The sequence below is a fragment of the Anas acuta genome, chromosome 1 (assembly GCF_963932015.1).
Source record: "Anas acuta chromosome 1, bAnaAcu1.1, whole genome shotgun sequence".
Lineage (NCBI taxonomy): Eukaryota > Metazoa > Chordata > Aves > Anseriformes > Anatidae > Anas > Anas acuta.
This window is the reverse complement of record NC_088979.1, coordinates 29,886,524-29,903,348: the sequence shown is the minus strand read 5'-3', so window position 1 is coordinate 29,903,348 and position 16,825 is coordinate 29,886,524. Positions and strand designations below refer to the sequence as shown.

General features: G+C 40.7%; 1 protein-coding gene across 3 annotated transcripts in view; it reads right to left on the bottom strand.

Moving 5' to 3' along the window:
- Positions 1–16,825, bottom strand: part of LCP1 (lymphocyte cytosolic protein 1) — a 45,575-nt gene continuing 28,750 nt past the window's right edge. For all 3 annotated transcript variants that reach the window (XM_068674963.1, XM_068674972.1, XM_068674953.1), the window contains 13 exons: positions 16,662–16,791; positions 15,409–15,541; positions 14,759–14,840; positions 12,660–12,825; positions 9,091–9,233; positions 7,773–7,868; positions 6,951–7,146; positions 5,603–5,681; positions 5,287–5,401; positions 4,282–4,415; positions 3,248–3,371; positions 2,668–2,792; positions 1–1,433 (listed from right to left, as the gene is read on the bottom strand). In XM_068674963.1, the coding sequence (XP_068531064.1) occupies positions 1,301–1,433; positions 2,668–2,792; positions 3,248–3,371; positions 4,282–4,415; positions 5,287–5,401; positions 5,603–5,681; positions 6,951–7,146; positions 7,773–7,868; positions 9,091–9,233; positions 12,660–12,825; positions 14,759–14,840; positions 15,409–15,541; positions 16,662–16,791 (1,656 nt within the window). In that variant the 3' untranslated portion in view covers positions 1–1,300. The remainder of the gene's footprint in view (positions 1,434–2,667; positions 2,793–3,247; positions 3,372–4,281; positions 4,416–5,286; positions 5,402–5,602; positions 5,682–6,950; positions 7,147–7,772; positions 7,869–9,090; positions 9,234–12,659; positions 12,826–14,758; positions 14,841–15,408; positions 15,542–16,661; positions 16,792–16,825) is intronic.

The following is a 16,825-nucleotide window of genomic DNA, read 5'->3' as shown; positions in this document are numbered from 1 at the left end:
TTTGGCTTTGTAGAACATTTTATTTAGAGAGACTTCTCACATCATTGGATATCAGTTCTTTATTAAGGCAATTCTGAATGGGCTAGAGGGGGGGAAGGAAACTGAGACTGTGTCAACAGGATCACATTAAGGCAAAATTCCCTCCTTCTGCATTTCACCACAGTAAAATCCACATAAAGGCCAGGACAGAAAATGACTCATGCCATGGAAGAGGTTCAGTGCCATCATCCCACTGACTATCCATGGATAGGGCTAGGTCCTCAACCGAGGTAGACTGCTCAGCTGGGGATCCTGGCCTTGGTTCAGGGAAGCATTTAATTTGTAATCACACATTTAAATGCTCTTCTGAATCAGGGCAACAGCCCTTTGAGTGCATGTCTGTACAGTTCATTGTTTAATTTTTACTCAGTACATAAATATATTTTTCTGTATCCCTTTGGTTAACTTCTTACCTCTGCTTTATTATTGCTACTAACTGAGTATACCCCCTTAGTTTCCCTAACATGGTTTTCATTTCTATCGTGCTTTGCAGTCTGCTAACATTTTGAGTGTATTATGGCATAAAAGTGAATTAACCTTTGGAGAGCACTCCTTGTAAAGGCTCCAGAGTTCGGCTCTTCTTGGAGAACCAGGTTACAGTAAGGTTTGTCCCATGAATGGTAATGTACTCTGTGAGTAACACCAGTGATGGCAGAGGCAAAGCTTACAGGGAAAGGTACTGCACACATCACATACCAGCAGCACACAGCAGACCCCAAACACTTCTCTCTTTCCACGAGCATTTCCTAATTTCCTAATTCCAAAAATATAGTCACTAATACTTGTATTGGTTGGGGAAATCCCTTTTGTAACCCCAGGTGCAAATTGAAGGAAAGTATGGCAGAAATACTGCCAGAAGCATGAAGACGTTTTCAGGCAGAAGCAATATATAACATTTCATAATCCTAAAATCTGTCTGTACCTCCCAAGACAAAGATCTCCAGGTGACTTCTGACAGATAACCCTGGTATCTATTAACTGGAGGTTATGTACAGACCTCCTGGAAAACTCATTCAGGAATATGAAATGGTTATATCTAGCAAAGTGGAAAATAAGGCAAAGAAATCAAGCACATAGTACTGTTCAAACTAAAACATTTCCTGGATACAGGTGGATACACAAGTTTTGTATGATCTGGAACCACGTACAACATTCATGCCTAACAAGCATGAGCACCCTGCATATTTCCTTGATACAAAGAGCATCCAGTTTGAGGGAATCAAAAGGGTGAATACCAGGCATCAGTGCAAGTCTTTTGTGCTTAAACTGTCTTCATGCCTTTCCCCATAAGGCAAGCAAACACTGTCATGACCATTTTGGGTTTTACTTCAACCAGGTCTTCTGGAAGGGCATAGACTCTTGCTCCAATTTTTCTTGCCATAGAGATGGCATATCTGCATTGCAGGGGGAGAAAAAAAAAAAGAAAAAAAAAAAAAGAAGTAAGTTAGTGCAGTAGCATTAATGTTAAGAAGTTCTTCATTGAAAAGTTTTTTCATGATCAGTACCAGAGAGTGTTGGGAACTTTCTTATACACCAAAATTCAACTTTTATGTAGGAACATATGAGCCAGTTCATAAAGAACTACATTTTTTAGCAAATTCCCGAGGAGGAAAAGCACATGGCTGATGCTGGTGGAGATCAGAGTTGGCAGAAATCATTATTTAGGAACTTCTGCTTGAGTCATTCCCAGAATCTGCAAGCTGACCTTCCCAACCCCTGTTCAGAGTGTGCTGTTCTCCAGTGTGTATGTGTCTTCTCTCTATTATTTCCATGAAAAATGCTTGAGAAATCCTGGGTTCTTCCCATTACAGAGCACACACATCTGTGAAATCCCCTCCCCTCCAAAAATGCAGAGAAACATGCATATGGGAAAGAAAGGGGGGAAAAAAGTCAAAAGAAGACATCAGCAGAGGGATGAAGTACAGAGAGAAGCACACAGAAGACAGCACGGAAAGAAATGAACAGTTAGTAGGAAATAGGAGAGGAAAAGAACAGGGGGAAAAGTCATTATAATAAATATTGGCAGCTGTGACTGCCTTACAGTCATCCTTTTCTCCTTCGTAGTTGCCACAAAGTGAAGGAGAAGCTAAACTGATAACCAAACTGGGAGGTGATCCATGTAACTGAAATCACAGGGAGATGCTCCCAGGATTGCCTTCCTGATAGGAAATGGTTGCAATCAGAAAAAAAAAATCAATATCCACATCCACAAAAACAGTTTTTCAGGCATGAATCCTGTCCTCCCCTTTCTGCCTTAAATATGCCTGTGCTCCACCTGTATGTGGCTAAGGAGGTATCATGACCTCTAATCACTGGTGGAAACAGCTTGCGTTGTTGGTGCTGCTCCCTGATCTCTGAAAGAATTTTAAATTTAATAAGAGAAAACAGAAGCTTGGGAAGCCAAGTGATTTTGATCCCGTGAAGGGAATTATAAAGCAGCAACTGTGACACTTCATTTTTGGCGATAGCCTTTTTTACTGTCTGACTTCTAGCCTTCATGTTTCTAACTCTGGAGGTATTTCTCAGTTGAGGATGTGCCAGATGAGAATGATAGCAGAGTGGTTTGAAAGACAGTCAAGCAAGGCTGAGCACAGAACTGGTGGTAAGTGTCACTTGGCATGAACATACTTAGCATTATTTAGTTTCTCCTCATCATTCAGGTCCTCTGTTTTCAGGAGGTCGTATTTGATTGATCCTGGTTGAATGGCATCAATGAGGTCCAGGACTGGCATGCTGGTGCTGATTTTGCCATCCTGCACAGATGAAAAATGCAATTAAATGCAAGAACAGGAAGACATGTCTCCCACAAAGCCAGATTACTACCAGATTACACGTGTACTGTTACTGTTGTTTTTAGTACTATCATTTCTAATTGCTGTTGTTTAATAACCAACAACACAACAGGTCTTGTCAAATACCAGTCATCATTCCCAGCTCCATAATTTCATTTCCTGTGGCAAAGTAACATTCAAAGTAACAGCTTTCTGTTATGTTCATATTATGTTTCTGCTACCTCTTGATAATAAAGGCCCTTGAATAAAATCTGTGTATCTGAAAATGCCTTTAAGAGGGAACGAAAAATATCTAAACAATGTAGTCAATTATATCATAATATAGCATATGATTATATGCTTATATATGCCTATATGCACATAAAAACACTGTATAAGAGATTCCTAAACAGAGACTTCTAACAAAAATCTGTTACCTTGAAACTGGAGATAGTTGAATCCTTGCCGGCTGCAGTCAGTGTTTCATTGACCCAGTTGACAATGATTTCATCGTTGACCTTTTCTCCACCACCAATATCTTCAAGGATATTCAGCGTGTACCTGACGAGAGAAGCCAGAATGCTTGCTTTAGCTCATAGTCTACCACCAGAACCACCAGTCTACCTCAGAACCACCCTCGTACATGCATAGCCTGACTTGGACAAACCCAACAATCCTCTTACACCCAATAGCTTCCCACTTCCCACACACTTAGAGAATGAATTATATTATAACATACTAATTCATCTAATGGGTCTCATTCACCCCCAATTCCCTAAGCATTGCTCTGGCAGTGTCAATAGATTTTGTTTCTCAAAATTCCTAGAAGGTCCCATCCAGCAGATCTCAGTGTAAATGGCTCGTTCACACACTGCGTTAAAAAATAATCACCGACTTTATGGGCAGAAGGAAATTGTTGTACCCCTCTAAGACTGACCTTCTGCATAAACACAGGCCTGGAATATTTTGCTTATATGACAGCATATATTCTGGAAAGACATACCAAATTGATGGCAAGTAATCACCACATCCGTTGATTAATCACATGCCTGATAATCCACACAAAGAATTACATGAAAGTGGGAAGAGCTACCGAGCTACATCCACTCCAGGTAGCAGATTACAGAATTTCTGCATCAATTCTTAATTTCCAGTATATCCTCCCCACTCCCTGATACAGAGATGTTTCATCTTGTTTTTCTCTCTTCTGTGCAGTGAACATTTATTCACACTATATGGATAGTGACAATAATAAACTTCTGCATGAGCTGAATGTAATGTTCTTGGCCATAAGATAATGTACTTCATGATCACATCCCTAACTTGGTTACTCTGTCTCTGCATATATGTGCAAACAGGTGAGAGAAAAAGCTGTGGCCTGTAAAGCCTTCTCATCAGTAGCATCAAGAAAATATTACCACGCCAACTGTGTGTACCAAAACACTCCTAAACTTGTCTTTCATCACCATACCTTCTCATCAACTGCCAGATTAAGGCCAGTGTGAGTGTACGGTTTCCTTCATTCAAATCTTGCCCAGCGATGCCAACGAGGGAGAATTTGGCTTGATTTTTTCCCAGTTCCACTGCATAGTTGCAGTTTTCAAGCTGTTAACGAGAAGATCAGTTAATATGGTTCAAAAATACAGAAAAAAGAAAGAAAAGAAAAAAAAAAGAAGTGGCTATCAAGACATCCACTGCTACTTTAAATTCTTTCAATCACTTAGCCCAGATCCTCCTGGGCAAACAGGTCTATCTTTTTTGATAGATGATACAGCTGTTCGACTACCAGCAGCCAGCACCATCCCAAAGATACTAAGATAAGAATCAGCCTAGAAGGAAATGTTATACTTCATCATCAGGGCTCATAAAACACATTACCCTGGAAAATATGAATCTACAGCTCAGAAGTACCTCCAGTAACATGGCATTGCACTGAGACAAAGGATCGGTGTCCCAGCCAATATTTCAGGCCAGTTAGTCACCTTGCCCAAACTGTACAGAGCTGCTCATCCAGAGAGCTGGGAGAAAGCTGTGTATTTAGCAGCAACTCCACGATCAGTTCCTGAGGCACACGGTGAAGAATGCTGATTATCACTGTCCTCATTTCATGTGGAGGGCAATGGTCCAGACAGCAGCAATTAAGCTGGTGCCATATTACTCATGCTGAAGATGCATTACAGTTGGTGACTAAAACTGCAGCAAAAGTGGTCTGCAGATAGAGTTTTTAAATATTGATACAAAAGGTGTCAAGACTTTTTATGTCACAAATACTGTTTACCTGTCAACAAAGTTAATGAGTCAGATACATTTATTTTCAGGGTGAAGAATTATTCACTGACAAGACAGAAAGAATCATTTGATGTCCCGTACTTGGGTCTTGAGAGCAACACATGAGTGCCCACATTACTGCGTGAAATTATGTAGACGTCTTTTGAGGGTAAGGTATTGCTACTGGAGCTATTCCAGCTATTTGTACCTTCTTCATGTTGCCACCCAGTTTAGGATATGGTGGTTTGTTCACTCTGTTCCAGTCTACTGGCACTTTGATCTTTTCATAGAGCTGGAAGATAACCAAGGCATCTGACAGGTCACTGAAAACAACAAAAAAGGTAGATCATTGACCAAAGAACTGAAGAAAGGAATTCAACCATTAGTAGAGGTAAATTTATTTTTCTATTAAAAATAATATATATATATATATTCTTACAGCAACCAAAAGTTCTCATATGTTTTCTGTAAACAATTTGCTGGCTGCATGTATTGTCTGAAGGAAGTGTAATGCCTCCCCTTACCTGTATAAGTGATTTACACGTGGATTAACACCCAGGGAGTTCATCCAGTTCCTGAATGTCCTCTCTTCCCTTGTCTCACCTAAAACAACAGATATATCAATCAACAGGATGGCAGACCACAACACTCCAGTAAAATAAGTGTCTTGTGATGAAACCATAACTCAGAATTTACAGTGCACTGAACCATAAACAGAACGAGACAGTGGCTGACAAGAGAAATAAGAGAGCACAGTGCAGCACTTAATATTTCTTCATGCCCCAAATATTATAGTATTTAGGCAGACTGGCCTTGAAATACCTTCAAGAATTCAAGAATAGCCTGTGCCCTAGCATGAATAGTTTTGTTATGAAGCTTTTGAGAAACTTAAAAATAATTGAAAACACAGATTTATTCTGTGGGTCTCTTTGTAAGCACGATCTACACTGAATAAATGCTAGACTGAACAGAGCACTTCCATTCATTTTAGCTTTCAAGTACATGCTCAACTGGTTATTAAACTGGTCCCATTGACCCCAAGGACACCATGTATTTTCTTATTTGTCAGTACATGATTAAGTACTTTCCTGACTCACACTACAGAGCTCAGACCCTCAAAAGATTAACAGTCTTAACTGCCACTTGAACTGTTTCAGACTTTTTTTATATATGCTGTCATCAACAGCACAGCTATTTTACTAGAAATATCACATACAAAGAGTAGGCTGCCTTCTCCTAAAATATCAGAACAACTACTGCTCAATGACAACTAGACCCAGAAACAATCTAGATGTTTTCAATTCAGGTTTTTGTGAGTTATCTTTGTGTATGAAAAAAATCTTCAAATGGTACCAAAAAAGGAATATTTTTTTCTGTTGCCTTGCTTCATGATGGCTTGACAGACCCTGCCTCAGAAAATTACAAGTATTAGAAATAGAAAGGTTTCATTGAGCAGCATCTTTAAGAAGGTGTAAAACAAGAGAGATGAGAGAGGCATTTTCAAGTGCTCATTCATCAGGAATCACCACCTGCTTCAGAGCTGAAGTAGTCCAAAAGATGAGGCCACTGGGACTACAGATCCAGAGCACAGGTCAAACAGAAGGACCCATAGCTCAGCGAATGGCCCACACAACGGTGGTCCTGACCCTAACCCAGACCAGGCAGGCATTGGGTCCATGTAATATCAGATTCTTAAATTACGTTCTAAATTAAGAGAATGCCAAATCAACTGTGATTTCAACTAAGAAGCACACTCAATAGTCAGTATAAGTTCAGACATCCCACAAACATTTTCAGCTTTAACGTATCATGTTAGCAGGGGATACTGTGGCACGAATGGCCAGAAACATCCTTTACTTGAATTTTTCTTACCTTCAATAGAGCTCCAGTCGATGTCCTGGTTCTCTGGCTTATGCAGGGCAGGGTATTTGTTAAACAAGTTGGCGATGAATGCCAAGTTTAGCTTTGGGTTTCCCCGGACAACATCTGTGGCTGTGACGAACTGCCGGCAGCCCAGGCGCTCTGCCTGCTGCAGCATGCACTCTGCGCGTTGGACGTCGTCCTTCTCCTGTGCCAGACAAAAATCAGGATGAAACCACATCAGCCTCAGCCTACAGCCTGGCACCGTGCACACACCAACCCACTCTGGCTCCCTGTGTGTGGTGCTAGGTGTGGGGCTGCTAAAATAGGTCCTTGTTGAATTTATAACAATTTCCTCTCCCACCTTTAATAATATCAACTCAGTGTTTCAGATGGGCTTTACCTACAATCCAGCCATCTCACCATGTTCTTTTTTATTTGTATCTCACATAAAAGGGAATTAATTCCCAAATAATTGCATTTTAATATACTCGCTACATGTTAGTAGTTTATCAGTGTGGTTCAGTGGCTGTAGGATGGCACTCTGAGCAATTTGGCCTGGTGGAAACTATCCCTGCCCAGGGCAGGAGGGTTGGACTAAGATGGTCTTCAAGATTCCTCCCAACCCAAACTGTTCTGTGATTCTATAAATATCTAATGAAAGGCAAAACACTTTATTTAATTCTTCAGCTTTGAATTCTGAAACATAAGATCATGTTGCAACACTAAAAAGAGTTTGCTTTCTGTGGTACCCTCATGCAACTCTGTGCTGGCCAGCAACGCAAGTAACAGACAGAAAATATAGGCATTTACTCTAAACTTATCTCATCTTACCCTTAATCCTGACATGTCGATAGTAATAGCTGGAATGCCTTCTTCATCTCCCTTGGGGGCAACTTGGTTCAGCAAATGGTAATAAGCTCTTGAGTCCTGTGACAGACAGAGAAATTAAATGGAGAAAAATTACATCTAAAGCCCAGATTTTGCATTCCAGCACTCTCCTGAACAATGTGCATGCATGCTTCATTTTTATTACATCAATCATTGGGCTACATAATTAAATTACTAAAGTTGGAAGCACTTAACAACCCCCACTCTATGCTGTGTTTGCTGGATCTACCTCTTCCCTAAGCCAATACGTACATGCTACAGAAAGCTCAAAGCACGAGACAAAATGCTGTGTTGCAATTACAAGAAGGACAGCAACAACAAAGAGATGTTAGAATTGACTCAATATGAACATGATACTAGAGATTAAAAAAAAAAAGTATACCTTTATAATGTTGTAGAAGTCAGGCTGCTGAGCATTTAAGAAAAGAAAATGCAGAAGGAGAAAGCAGAGGTTTAAAGCAGATTTCAAAGAAATGCTGGAACACTTATAGAAGAGAAAGCACAAATTTCAGGGACAAAAGTTGAAAACAACAACAGTATCAGCATTTTTTTTCAGGCAAAAGGGCAGGAACAAGACAAGGATTTAACATGTTGTGTCTTTAAATTTTTGTGAAAGTTGTTTCCATGTGTGGACGATATTAATATCACTTCAGAAATAATTCAAAAAAGAACTGAAAACAAAGCTGCATGTTAGAGTCTGGGGACTTGACTACCTAAACCAACAAATACTCTTCAAAAATATTAAGTAGATGAGCTGTTCTTTTTATTTATTTTTTGTTTGTATTCCTTCTTGTATGAGAAATACCATTTATCCTAGATAGGATTTAATCAGTTACATTACAGTCCTCTCAGACAGCCTATGCAAAGATGGGAAAGACCCCACTCCCTTCCCTTTCCATGGATATTCTGCAGTCAACTCCACACAGTGAACCAAAAATCTGTTACAATAAAAATTATAATGTTGAGTGTGACTCTCAGACTCTCCAGTTGTCTTCCCTGATGCTTTTTCTGTATGTCATTTAAGTCATATGTAAGTAAATGACTTCTTGTGCTGTACTGAAGGAAACACCAAATGGAGGAATTGGAAGAGCTCCATCCTCTTCCCCCGTACCTAGTTACATGTCTGGGTAAGGTTCAGCCAAACTAAAGACAGATCTAGAAGAATTTAGGGACATTCAGCAAGTACATGACCTTTGTTTGAGGGACATGGATTTGGGTGTGGAGCTGCTGTTCTGCTAATGTTGGTAAGTATTCTTTATACCTTGATGTCTGAGCTGAAGTTGTTGACCTTGTTACATCCTGCATTCTCCAGGTGATAGTTCGCCCATCTCAGCAGCAGTTCCTCTGGAGACAATTTCATCAGATCCTCCAGGCTCTCTCCTTCTCTCAGAAGAGCAATCAAGGCTAAGCAGAGACAGAAGAAAAAATGAATAAATAAAGGCCACGTACTGCCATACTTGCTTTTTCACTGTATTCCTAAAAAAATGAAAAAAAATAAAAATTGCCAAATGGTTGGTCAAAGACTGGAGCAGGTTCCTCAGAGAGGCTGTGGAATTGCCATCCCTGGAGGCACTCAAAGCTCAACTGAGCCCAGCCCTGAGCAACCAACCTGATCTGAGGTGGCCATGCTTTGAACAGGGAGTGGACTAGATCACCTCCAGCAATCCTTTCCAACTAAATTATTCTGCAAGTCACGGATCCTGGTCTTGCAGACGCCAACAGGTAGTAGCAATACCCACCTGTACAAGAGAGGCTGAGGCAGAATAAGGCTACCGTTAGATCTGATATTTTTGATACTGATGTTGTGAGTATTTGTAGAGGAGGATGTATAATTATTTTCTTTCTCACATATTTTGCTACCTAATTTCTAACTGAGCAACCAAAGGATTGCCAAAATTCAAGGTAAAATTGCATGACAGAGGATACAAACAACAAAAGGATCTCACCAATAAATAAATTAAAAAAGGGGACAAGGATGTTAGTCATGGATCTAGGAGTCAGTCATGTATAAATGCAAGACAGTTTCAGTACGCTCTAAAAACTACCTGATTTCCTTGCCTCAGATTCTAATTAAAAGGTGATGATATGGAGCACAGGAGCAAGATGGGAATAAAAAAAAAAAAAAAAAAAAAAGAACATGGATTTTCTGCAATTTAGGTGAAACAAGTCTGCATGACCTTCACATGGAAACTGGATCCACACAGGAATCCTGAAGAACTTGCACATGACTGCACAGGCTCATTAGAAAGTGGGGTTTACATATCTGTCAAACTGGAGAATATATCCTATTTCTATAGGAAAATTAGTGTAATAGTTATGCTTATAAAAGGAGGAAGAAGCATGAGGAAAAAACTGACCCTTGCAACTGCAGGATATTCAGCTGTTACTCTAGAGCATGAAGGGCTTTACAAAAAGTTTTGAAAAGAAACTAAAAATGTGGAAGTTCACTGTTAGCATTATGAAATGTACCACTGGTTTAGAAAGGAACAGTATGTCATACCACCGTGATATGTTTCTCCTGTCTGTTGTAATTTCTTGAACAAAATGGGGATTTGCTACATAAAAGAAACAGTGGAGATCTAATATATCTAGAGTTCCACAGACAATTTCATACAGGGTGCTACAGGATTAAACTGAACCAGAAGGGGATAATAGAAGCATTTTAAAGTAGACACTGTTTTTTATGAAGAAAAGAATGTTAACACTGAGAGAAGTACAATGGAAGAAGGATTCTGGTGGAGTATATCATGGATGAATTTTTGGATAAATGTTTTATTTAAAAAAAACAAAAAGAAAATTATTTCAGCACAAATACTAGCAACGTACAAAAAAAATTATGATATTATGCACTAGGTGGCATAGTTAATACGAAGGACAGTCAGGAAATCAGACAGGAAGAACTAGATGGCAGTCAGTAACAGAAATTGACTGAAATTCAATAGCACCACGTTCAAAGACACTCACTGGGGAATTAATATGAATATCCCCTATTAGCCAAAAGCTTCTTATTACGAATAGAGGATGAGCACAACCTGACTGTATTAGATGTCCCCTGAGCTAATCTGAGCCACCATGTGATATGACCAGAGAAAAACAAACATGATATTAGTGCACCCCGGGTATTTCCCATAGAGGTTGGGATGTGTGACTGCCGTGATACTAGCTGCTGTACCAGGTCTGGCTGGGATGGAGTTAACTTTCCCTGCTGCAGTAGTCCGTGCAGTTTTGTGCTCTGCACTCACCAAAGCGATATTCCATGCCTTCTCTCTCAGGTGGAAAAGGAGAAGGAGAGGGGAGCTCTCGTTATGAAGACATCTGTTCTCCCAAAAAAATGCTACACGTATTGAGGCCCTGCTTCCTGGGACATGGCTGAACATCGCTCGTTGATGGGAAGTAGAGAATATTTCTTTTTTCTTCTCTCTGTACTTCTGTGCTGCCTTTGCTTGATTTTTCCCTCTTTCCTTTCCCTTTAATTAAATTAACCTCATCTCAACCCGGGAATTTCACCCGGAACAGCTGTAGAGGAAGGCTATCAGGGAAAGAGAGAACCTGAAAAGAAATTGTAATGACGGTGGTTTGTCTACCCCTACAAACTGAAGTTTGAGATGAGAGGTAAAGAAGAAAATACCATTAAGGGAAAAGATCTACTGAGCAGGGTAAGGCTGCCAGCTTGACCACCATTGCTACGTAACAAAGGAATGGGAGCTGGGAATTCTGGAAACTGGTCTCTGGCTATGAAAGGGTTAGAAGGTGCAAGGGGTGAAGCAATGAAGGTAATAGCTGAAGGAGGTATGGTAACAGAAGGGAAGTGGTGCCACTACTGGCTGAGCAGGCTACCCAGAGAGGCAGGAAACAAAGCATCAAGAAGAGATGCCATGTAGATGGTACGTTCACATCCATGGCTTCCCACTGAAGCAAGTTCTTGGAGAACTTTGGTACTGGCAAGACACGTCTGGAGTTTTATGTCTGGTTTGGGGCTCCCCAGTACAAGAAATGTTGATGACTGCAGCAAGTTCAGCAGAAAGACATCAAAATGTTGGGCTGGAGTACATGAAACATGAGAAGTTGGGAAAACTGGGTTTGTTCAGCATGCAAAGAGGTCTGAGAGGGGAACTAACTACTGACTTCAACAACTACAGAGGGGATGGAGCTGTATTTTCCCGGTATGCACTGCAAAAGGACAAGAAGTTGGAGCACAAGTTGGAGGAAGGGAAATTCCAAATAGACATAAGAAAAAAAAGAAATCACAGTGAGAGTGGCTAGCACTGGAACAGGCTGCCCAGAGAGCACAAGAAAAGGCCCTAAACAACCTCATTAATCTTGAGGCTGGTCCTGCTGTAAACTGGTGGTTGGATGCCAGACCAGAGCTCCCTTCCAGCCTAAATTATTCTGTGATCATATAAATCAAAATTTTCAAAGTAAATGAGATGTTTGGCGCTGATTTTGTCAAAAGACAAAACAAAAAAAAAAAAAGTAAAGCTTTCTGGATGCAGTGTAACATTTCCTTGATCCTAGATATAGACAGAATTAATTTTGTGTCAACCATAGAGCCAAAACCCCAATATACCTGGATGTAGACCATCAATCCATCAGTCCTCACTGAATGAGCATGAAATTGGCTCTGCACATACCAGCCTACACACAGCTCTGGAGTTTGGAGTGCCAGAACTTGTGGAAAGCAAGAAATATGTCAGCAATCAAGAAGACAGTCAACAAAGACTTGGATAAAAAATTTGAATTAAGACTTAAAAAAAAAAAATAAAATAAAAATGTATGACGAAGACTGTTCAGTAATAACAATACAACTCTGAAACCAAGAGCCACACTTACCTTCGTTCCTGCTGATCTCTATGTCAGCAAAGAGTCCAATTTTGATGACTTGCCACAAAAGACCCAAAACCAGGTAAGGTTTCCCTTCTTTTAAGTCTTCTGCTCCAATGTTAACAACGTGGCACCCAATGGCTGAAGCAGAGTTCAGGGCCAGGTTCAGGTTTTCCTAGGGAAGAAAGAGAAGGTCTGAATGATACAATAACTGGAGAGCTCAGGGTACAAGAAGGGAACACAGGTAAAACTACTGAAATCTGTGAGCAACTTCACTGGTACAAGTGGGTCCTGTGCTGGGTGTAGGGAGCAGGGGAACCCAGAATCTCCTAGAATTACAGATAAATTCTTAGTCCCAACACAAAGATGGAAAGGATCCTTTTGAGAAAGATAAAAGCCTTGGATGGTCTCACTGTGTCTCAAGGCACAAGATGCTCAGAGCATGACTGCACTTGCAGTGGTGTTCTGGCTCAGTTACAGCCAGGCTCTCCTCATAGCCACATTGGTGATGCACAAGCACACATTCAAATTCAGACCTGGCTTCAGCATGGGGTGAGCTCTCCTCCACTCAATCGTGCACACATGCAGGAATGAGGGAGCTGACCAGCAGGTACTCCAGATAAGCAAATGCCCTAACAGCCAAAATACAAGAAAGTGTCTAGTTGGCAACGTGTACAAAAATATTTAGTCATAAGAATCAGTATGAATAAACCTGTTGTATTTTTAACCTTGTGGTTAAGCTAACGTCAGAACTGGTCAGGCCTGGGTATTTTCTTTTTGAACATTGGGGTGTGGAGTCCTGGGCTAGGAGTAGTTAGTGGAGGCAAAGGGCTTCTGTAATTCACTGTGAGGGGCAGGAAGAAAATGTTTCAGGAACGCTGTTTCTTCACCACTTCCTTCCCATTTAAAACAAAGGGTGTAAGAAAACCTGACCCACAGGTATGCAATATTCAGAGAGGAGGCTTGGTAAACAGGGAAAGTAAAGCAGACAAAAAAGCCTGGCAAATACCATTTATCACACAGATTTGCAATATTCACCTGAATTTCACCGCTGCTAGCATGACAAAGAGATTTGATTAGATACAAAATGCATGGAGAGACATAGTGTAAATTCTCATGAGCTGGAAAAATTGGAGCATTTCAAATTAATTATCTTTTCTCCACCAGACAGCTGTAAAAGGGTTAAGTTAAAGTGGAAGCTGTATTGATCAAATCATGTCTACATGTGACAGGGATTGATCTGGGCTGCATCGCTAAGTGATGCTGCTGACCAAAACGATTAGAACTGAAAAATGTGGTATACAGCACAGAAATCCAATTTAATGGCTTCTGAGCTTACTTGAGCCTGGCTAATGTTCCATCTAATCAGAGTAGCTGAGGGCTAAACTGGGTTAGGTTCACATCCATTCCAAATATCTATTTATATTCTGTACTCAGATATATAGACTCTGTTCATATAAAAATATCTCTCTACATTTTGCTGTGTGAGAAACACAATAAACTTTAAATAGGTGAAAATTCACCTTTTTGTCCAGTTTTAAAATCATATCTATGTGTACATAATAGCAATAATTCAGGGATTCAGTTTTCAAGGTGAAAAAGCACAGATTGTAAAGGACAGGCAAAGGCTCTGGTCCCACCTCAGGCACGTAGCACCACAGTGTTGCCTGGACCACAGTTAGTATTTGGGTGAGGGCATCAGACTGCAGCAGGACAACTGTGAATTTAAGTCCAAGGCCATGCCTGGGTAACCTGGGAGAGGGGATTCAGCATTCTGAGAGTTACTGCAGCTGGAATTTATCATCAAATTATCTAATTGTTCTTGCATTCATATGACGTCTTCCACAGAAGTATCCAAACCTTTGTCCTGGTAAATATTTATATACTGGTTTAAGGACAAACACAAAATTTGTCTAGCCAGATTATTTAAATGCTTACAAAGAAACAGAAATCTAATCCTTCTTTACCATGTAATCCTGAGCATCTCACTTTGCCACAAACAACTTTGCCTGATTGTTTTGTGCAGGACCACCTCCAGCCTCTGCTCTAAGCGTTTACATTGGAGCATCCTAAGTGAAAAAGCAAGGAATCCTGTTACATTTTGGTACCTGTATTGTGAAGGGTGTGAGTTTCTTCTTGTTTATTGTTCTCTCATCAATGGTGTCCGGGACTGAAAAGTTGATCATCTTACTGGAAAAAAAAAATACACTAGTAGCTACACATGCACACAATACAGACAGAGCTTTTATCACTACACTGAAAAAGTCAATTAAAGAGGAGGAGAATTACAAAGTGAACACAGTCAGCCTCCACCTTTTACATATACATTAACACATGCAAAACTTGACCAACTATTTTGAGTCACATGCCAAATATACTATAAATGCCAGGCAAGAATACCATAACGTAAAGTTGTATAAGAAGTTTCTTTTGCAGAAATTACTGTGAAACCACTCACTAACTTATGCTGATTTGTGTGAAACCCAAAAAGCCCTTGAATAAAAATAGAAACAAGTAATTACTCAGGGCAAGTTTCACTGACTTCATCTCATTTTACGGGTCTGGAGGCAAAGAAAAACTCTAATTTAACTTGATAAAAAGCTTTATCTTTATAAAGAGAAAAGGAGCAACAAAACTAGCCCTGAATCTGCAAAGATTCATGAGCCTAACTGTGAAGTCAGCAGCTTCCATGTAAGTAGTGGTGTGTGTTTCTGCAAGCTTATGGTTTGCATTCATGAGAAATACGAGTATCATTTACCAAAGCACTATGCCATCACCGACCGCCTGGAAGAGATCATCTGTTTCTGGATTCATTGGGACCACGTGTTTACAGTCAGGGTCCTTCTCAAGAGCTTTGTTAATCCAGTTGACGAAGGCATACTTTTCTTCCTCTGTGGACACACCATCAAATCCATCATTATGCTGTGTTACATCTCCACCACCATTTTGCTTTCAAAGGAGGGACTCATGGGGGGAAAGACTCTCCTAAATCTGAATGTGACTAATTGCAGAACCTCTACAAGGGAAGAAGGCTCTGAGGAGACAGGAAACAGGCATGAGGTTGTGAAACTCAAGAAGGATGTACAGGGGACTGACCACAGCTGTTGAGAGGGGAGCAGAACTTAATCTTGTCATGAAGGGAAGCAGGGGGTATCATTTATTCTGTACAGGTTGGTTCTGTACTTCAGCTGAGTGAATCAGTGAGCTGTGTAACTGTTCATCCCTAAGTTAATGAAGAGAATGCGAATATATGTCTTCTTGAGTTAGCTAGACCAGTATGGGGGAATATACATGGCTCAGCCCAGCACAGAGTAGAAAAATGGACAAAATGAGTTGACAAGAGCAATGGGCTTCAGTACATTCAGCCCTCCATATTCCTTTCCACTGAATGGGGTTGCCCATCGTCTTGTGCGTGAGCATGTTTTGAGATGGGTAATGAAATTCCCATGATTCAACTATATGTTGCGAATGCTATGCTCTGCTAAGCATAATTTGCATTTACACAGTGATCTGAATGCATTGAGCCCTGGTGGGGTTATGCTGTCTTTAGCAAAAAGGTCAGGAACCATTTGGTTACGGATTTACAGAGGTATACTATAGAAGAGGGAAAAATTATGAGGAAATGGGTTAGCAATAGCAGGGACTCCTTGCCTTGCCTTGCTGGTGAGCAGGGACAGCAAAGGGCCAGAGTCTTCATGCAGCTGAAGCCATGTCAGGATGCTGCAAGGCTTTCCTGATGGGAGAAGCTAAGGCAGATGGAGCTTTCTTCTTTAGTCCCAGCTCTGTCCACCCCAGTAAAGCTGCTCATGCTATTTTTGACAAGGATCTAACTCTGGTGTTTTGTCACTTTCACAACTCCTTGCCTCAAATCATCTTCTCCTGGGCAACCTCTACAGCTGCCAAACCTCACAGAAGCCAGAGCCCTTGGATTTACACCAAGATAAGGTGCAGACAAATCCCCATGAGGACATCTGCTCCTGGTTGCTACCAGCACTGGGCCTCTGTACCTACCTGAGTAGGAGTGCTGCGTGCCGGCGCTGGACTGCTCTGACATCCCACCAATAGCACAGATCCCCTCCTTTTTGTTGATTTGTTTTCGGAATGACTTAGCAACATCGTCACTCTTCAGGTTTTGGAAAATCTTTCAAGTAAAAGAGACAATTTTTCATTTTCAG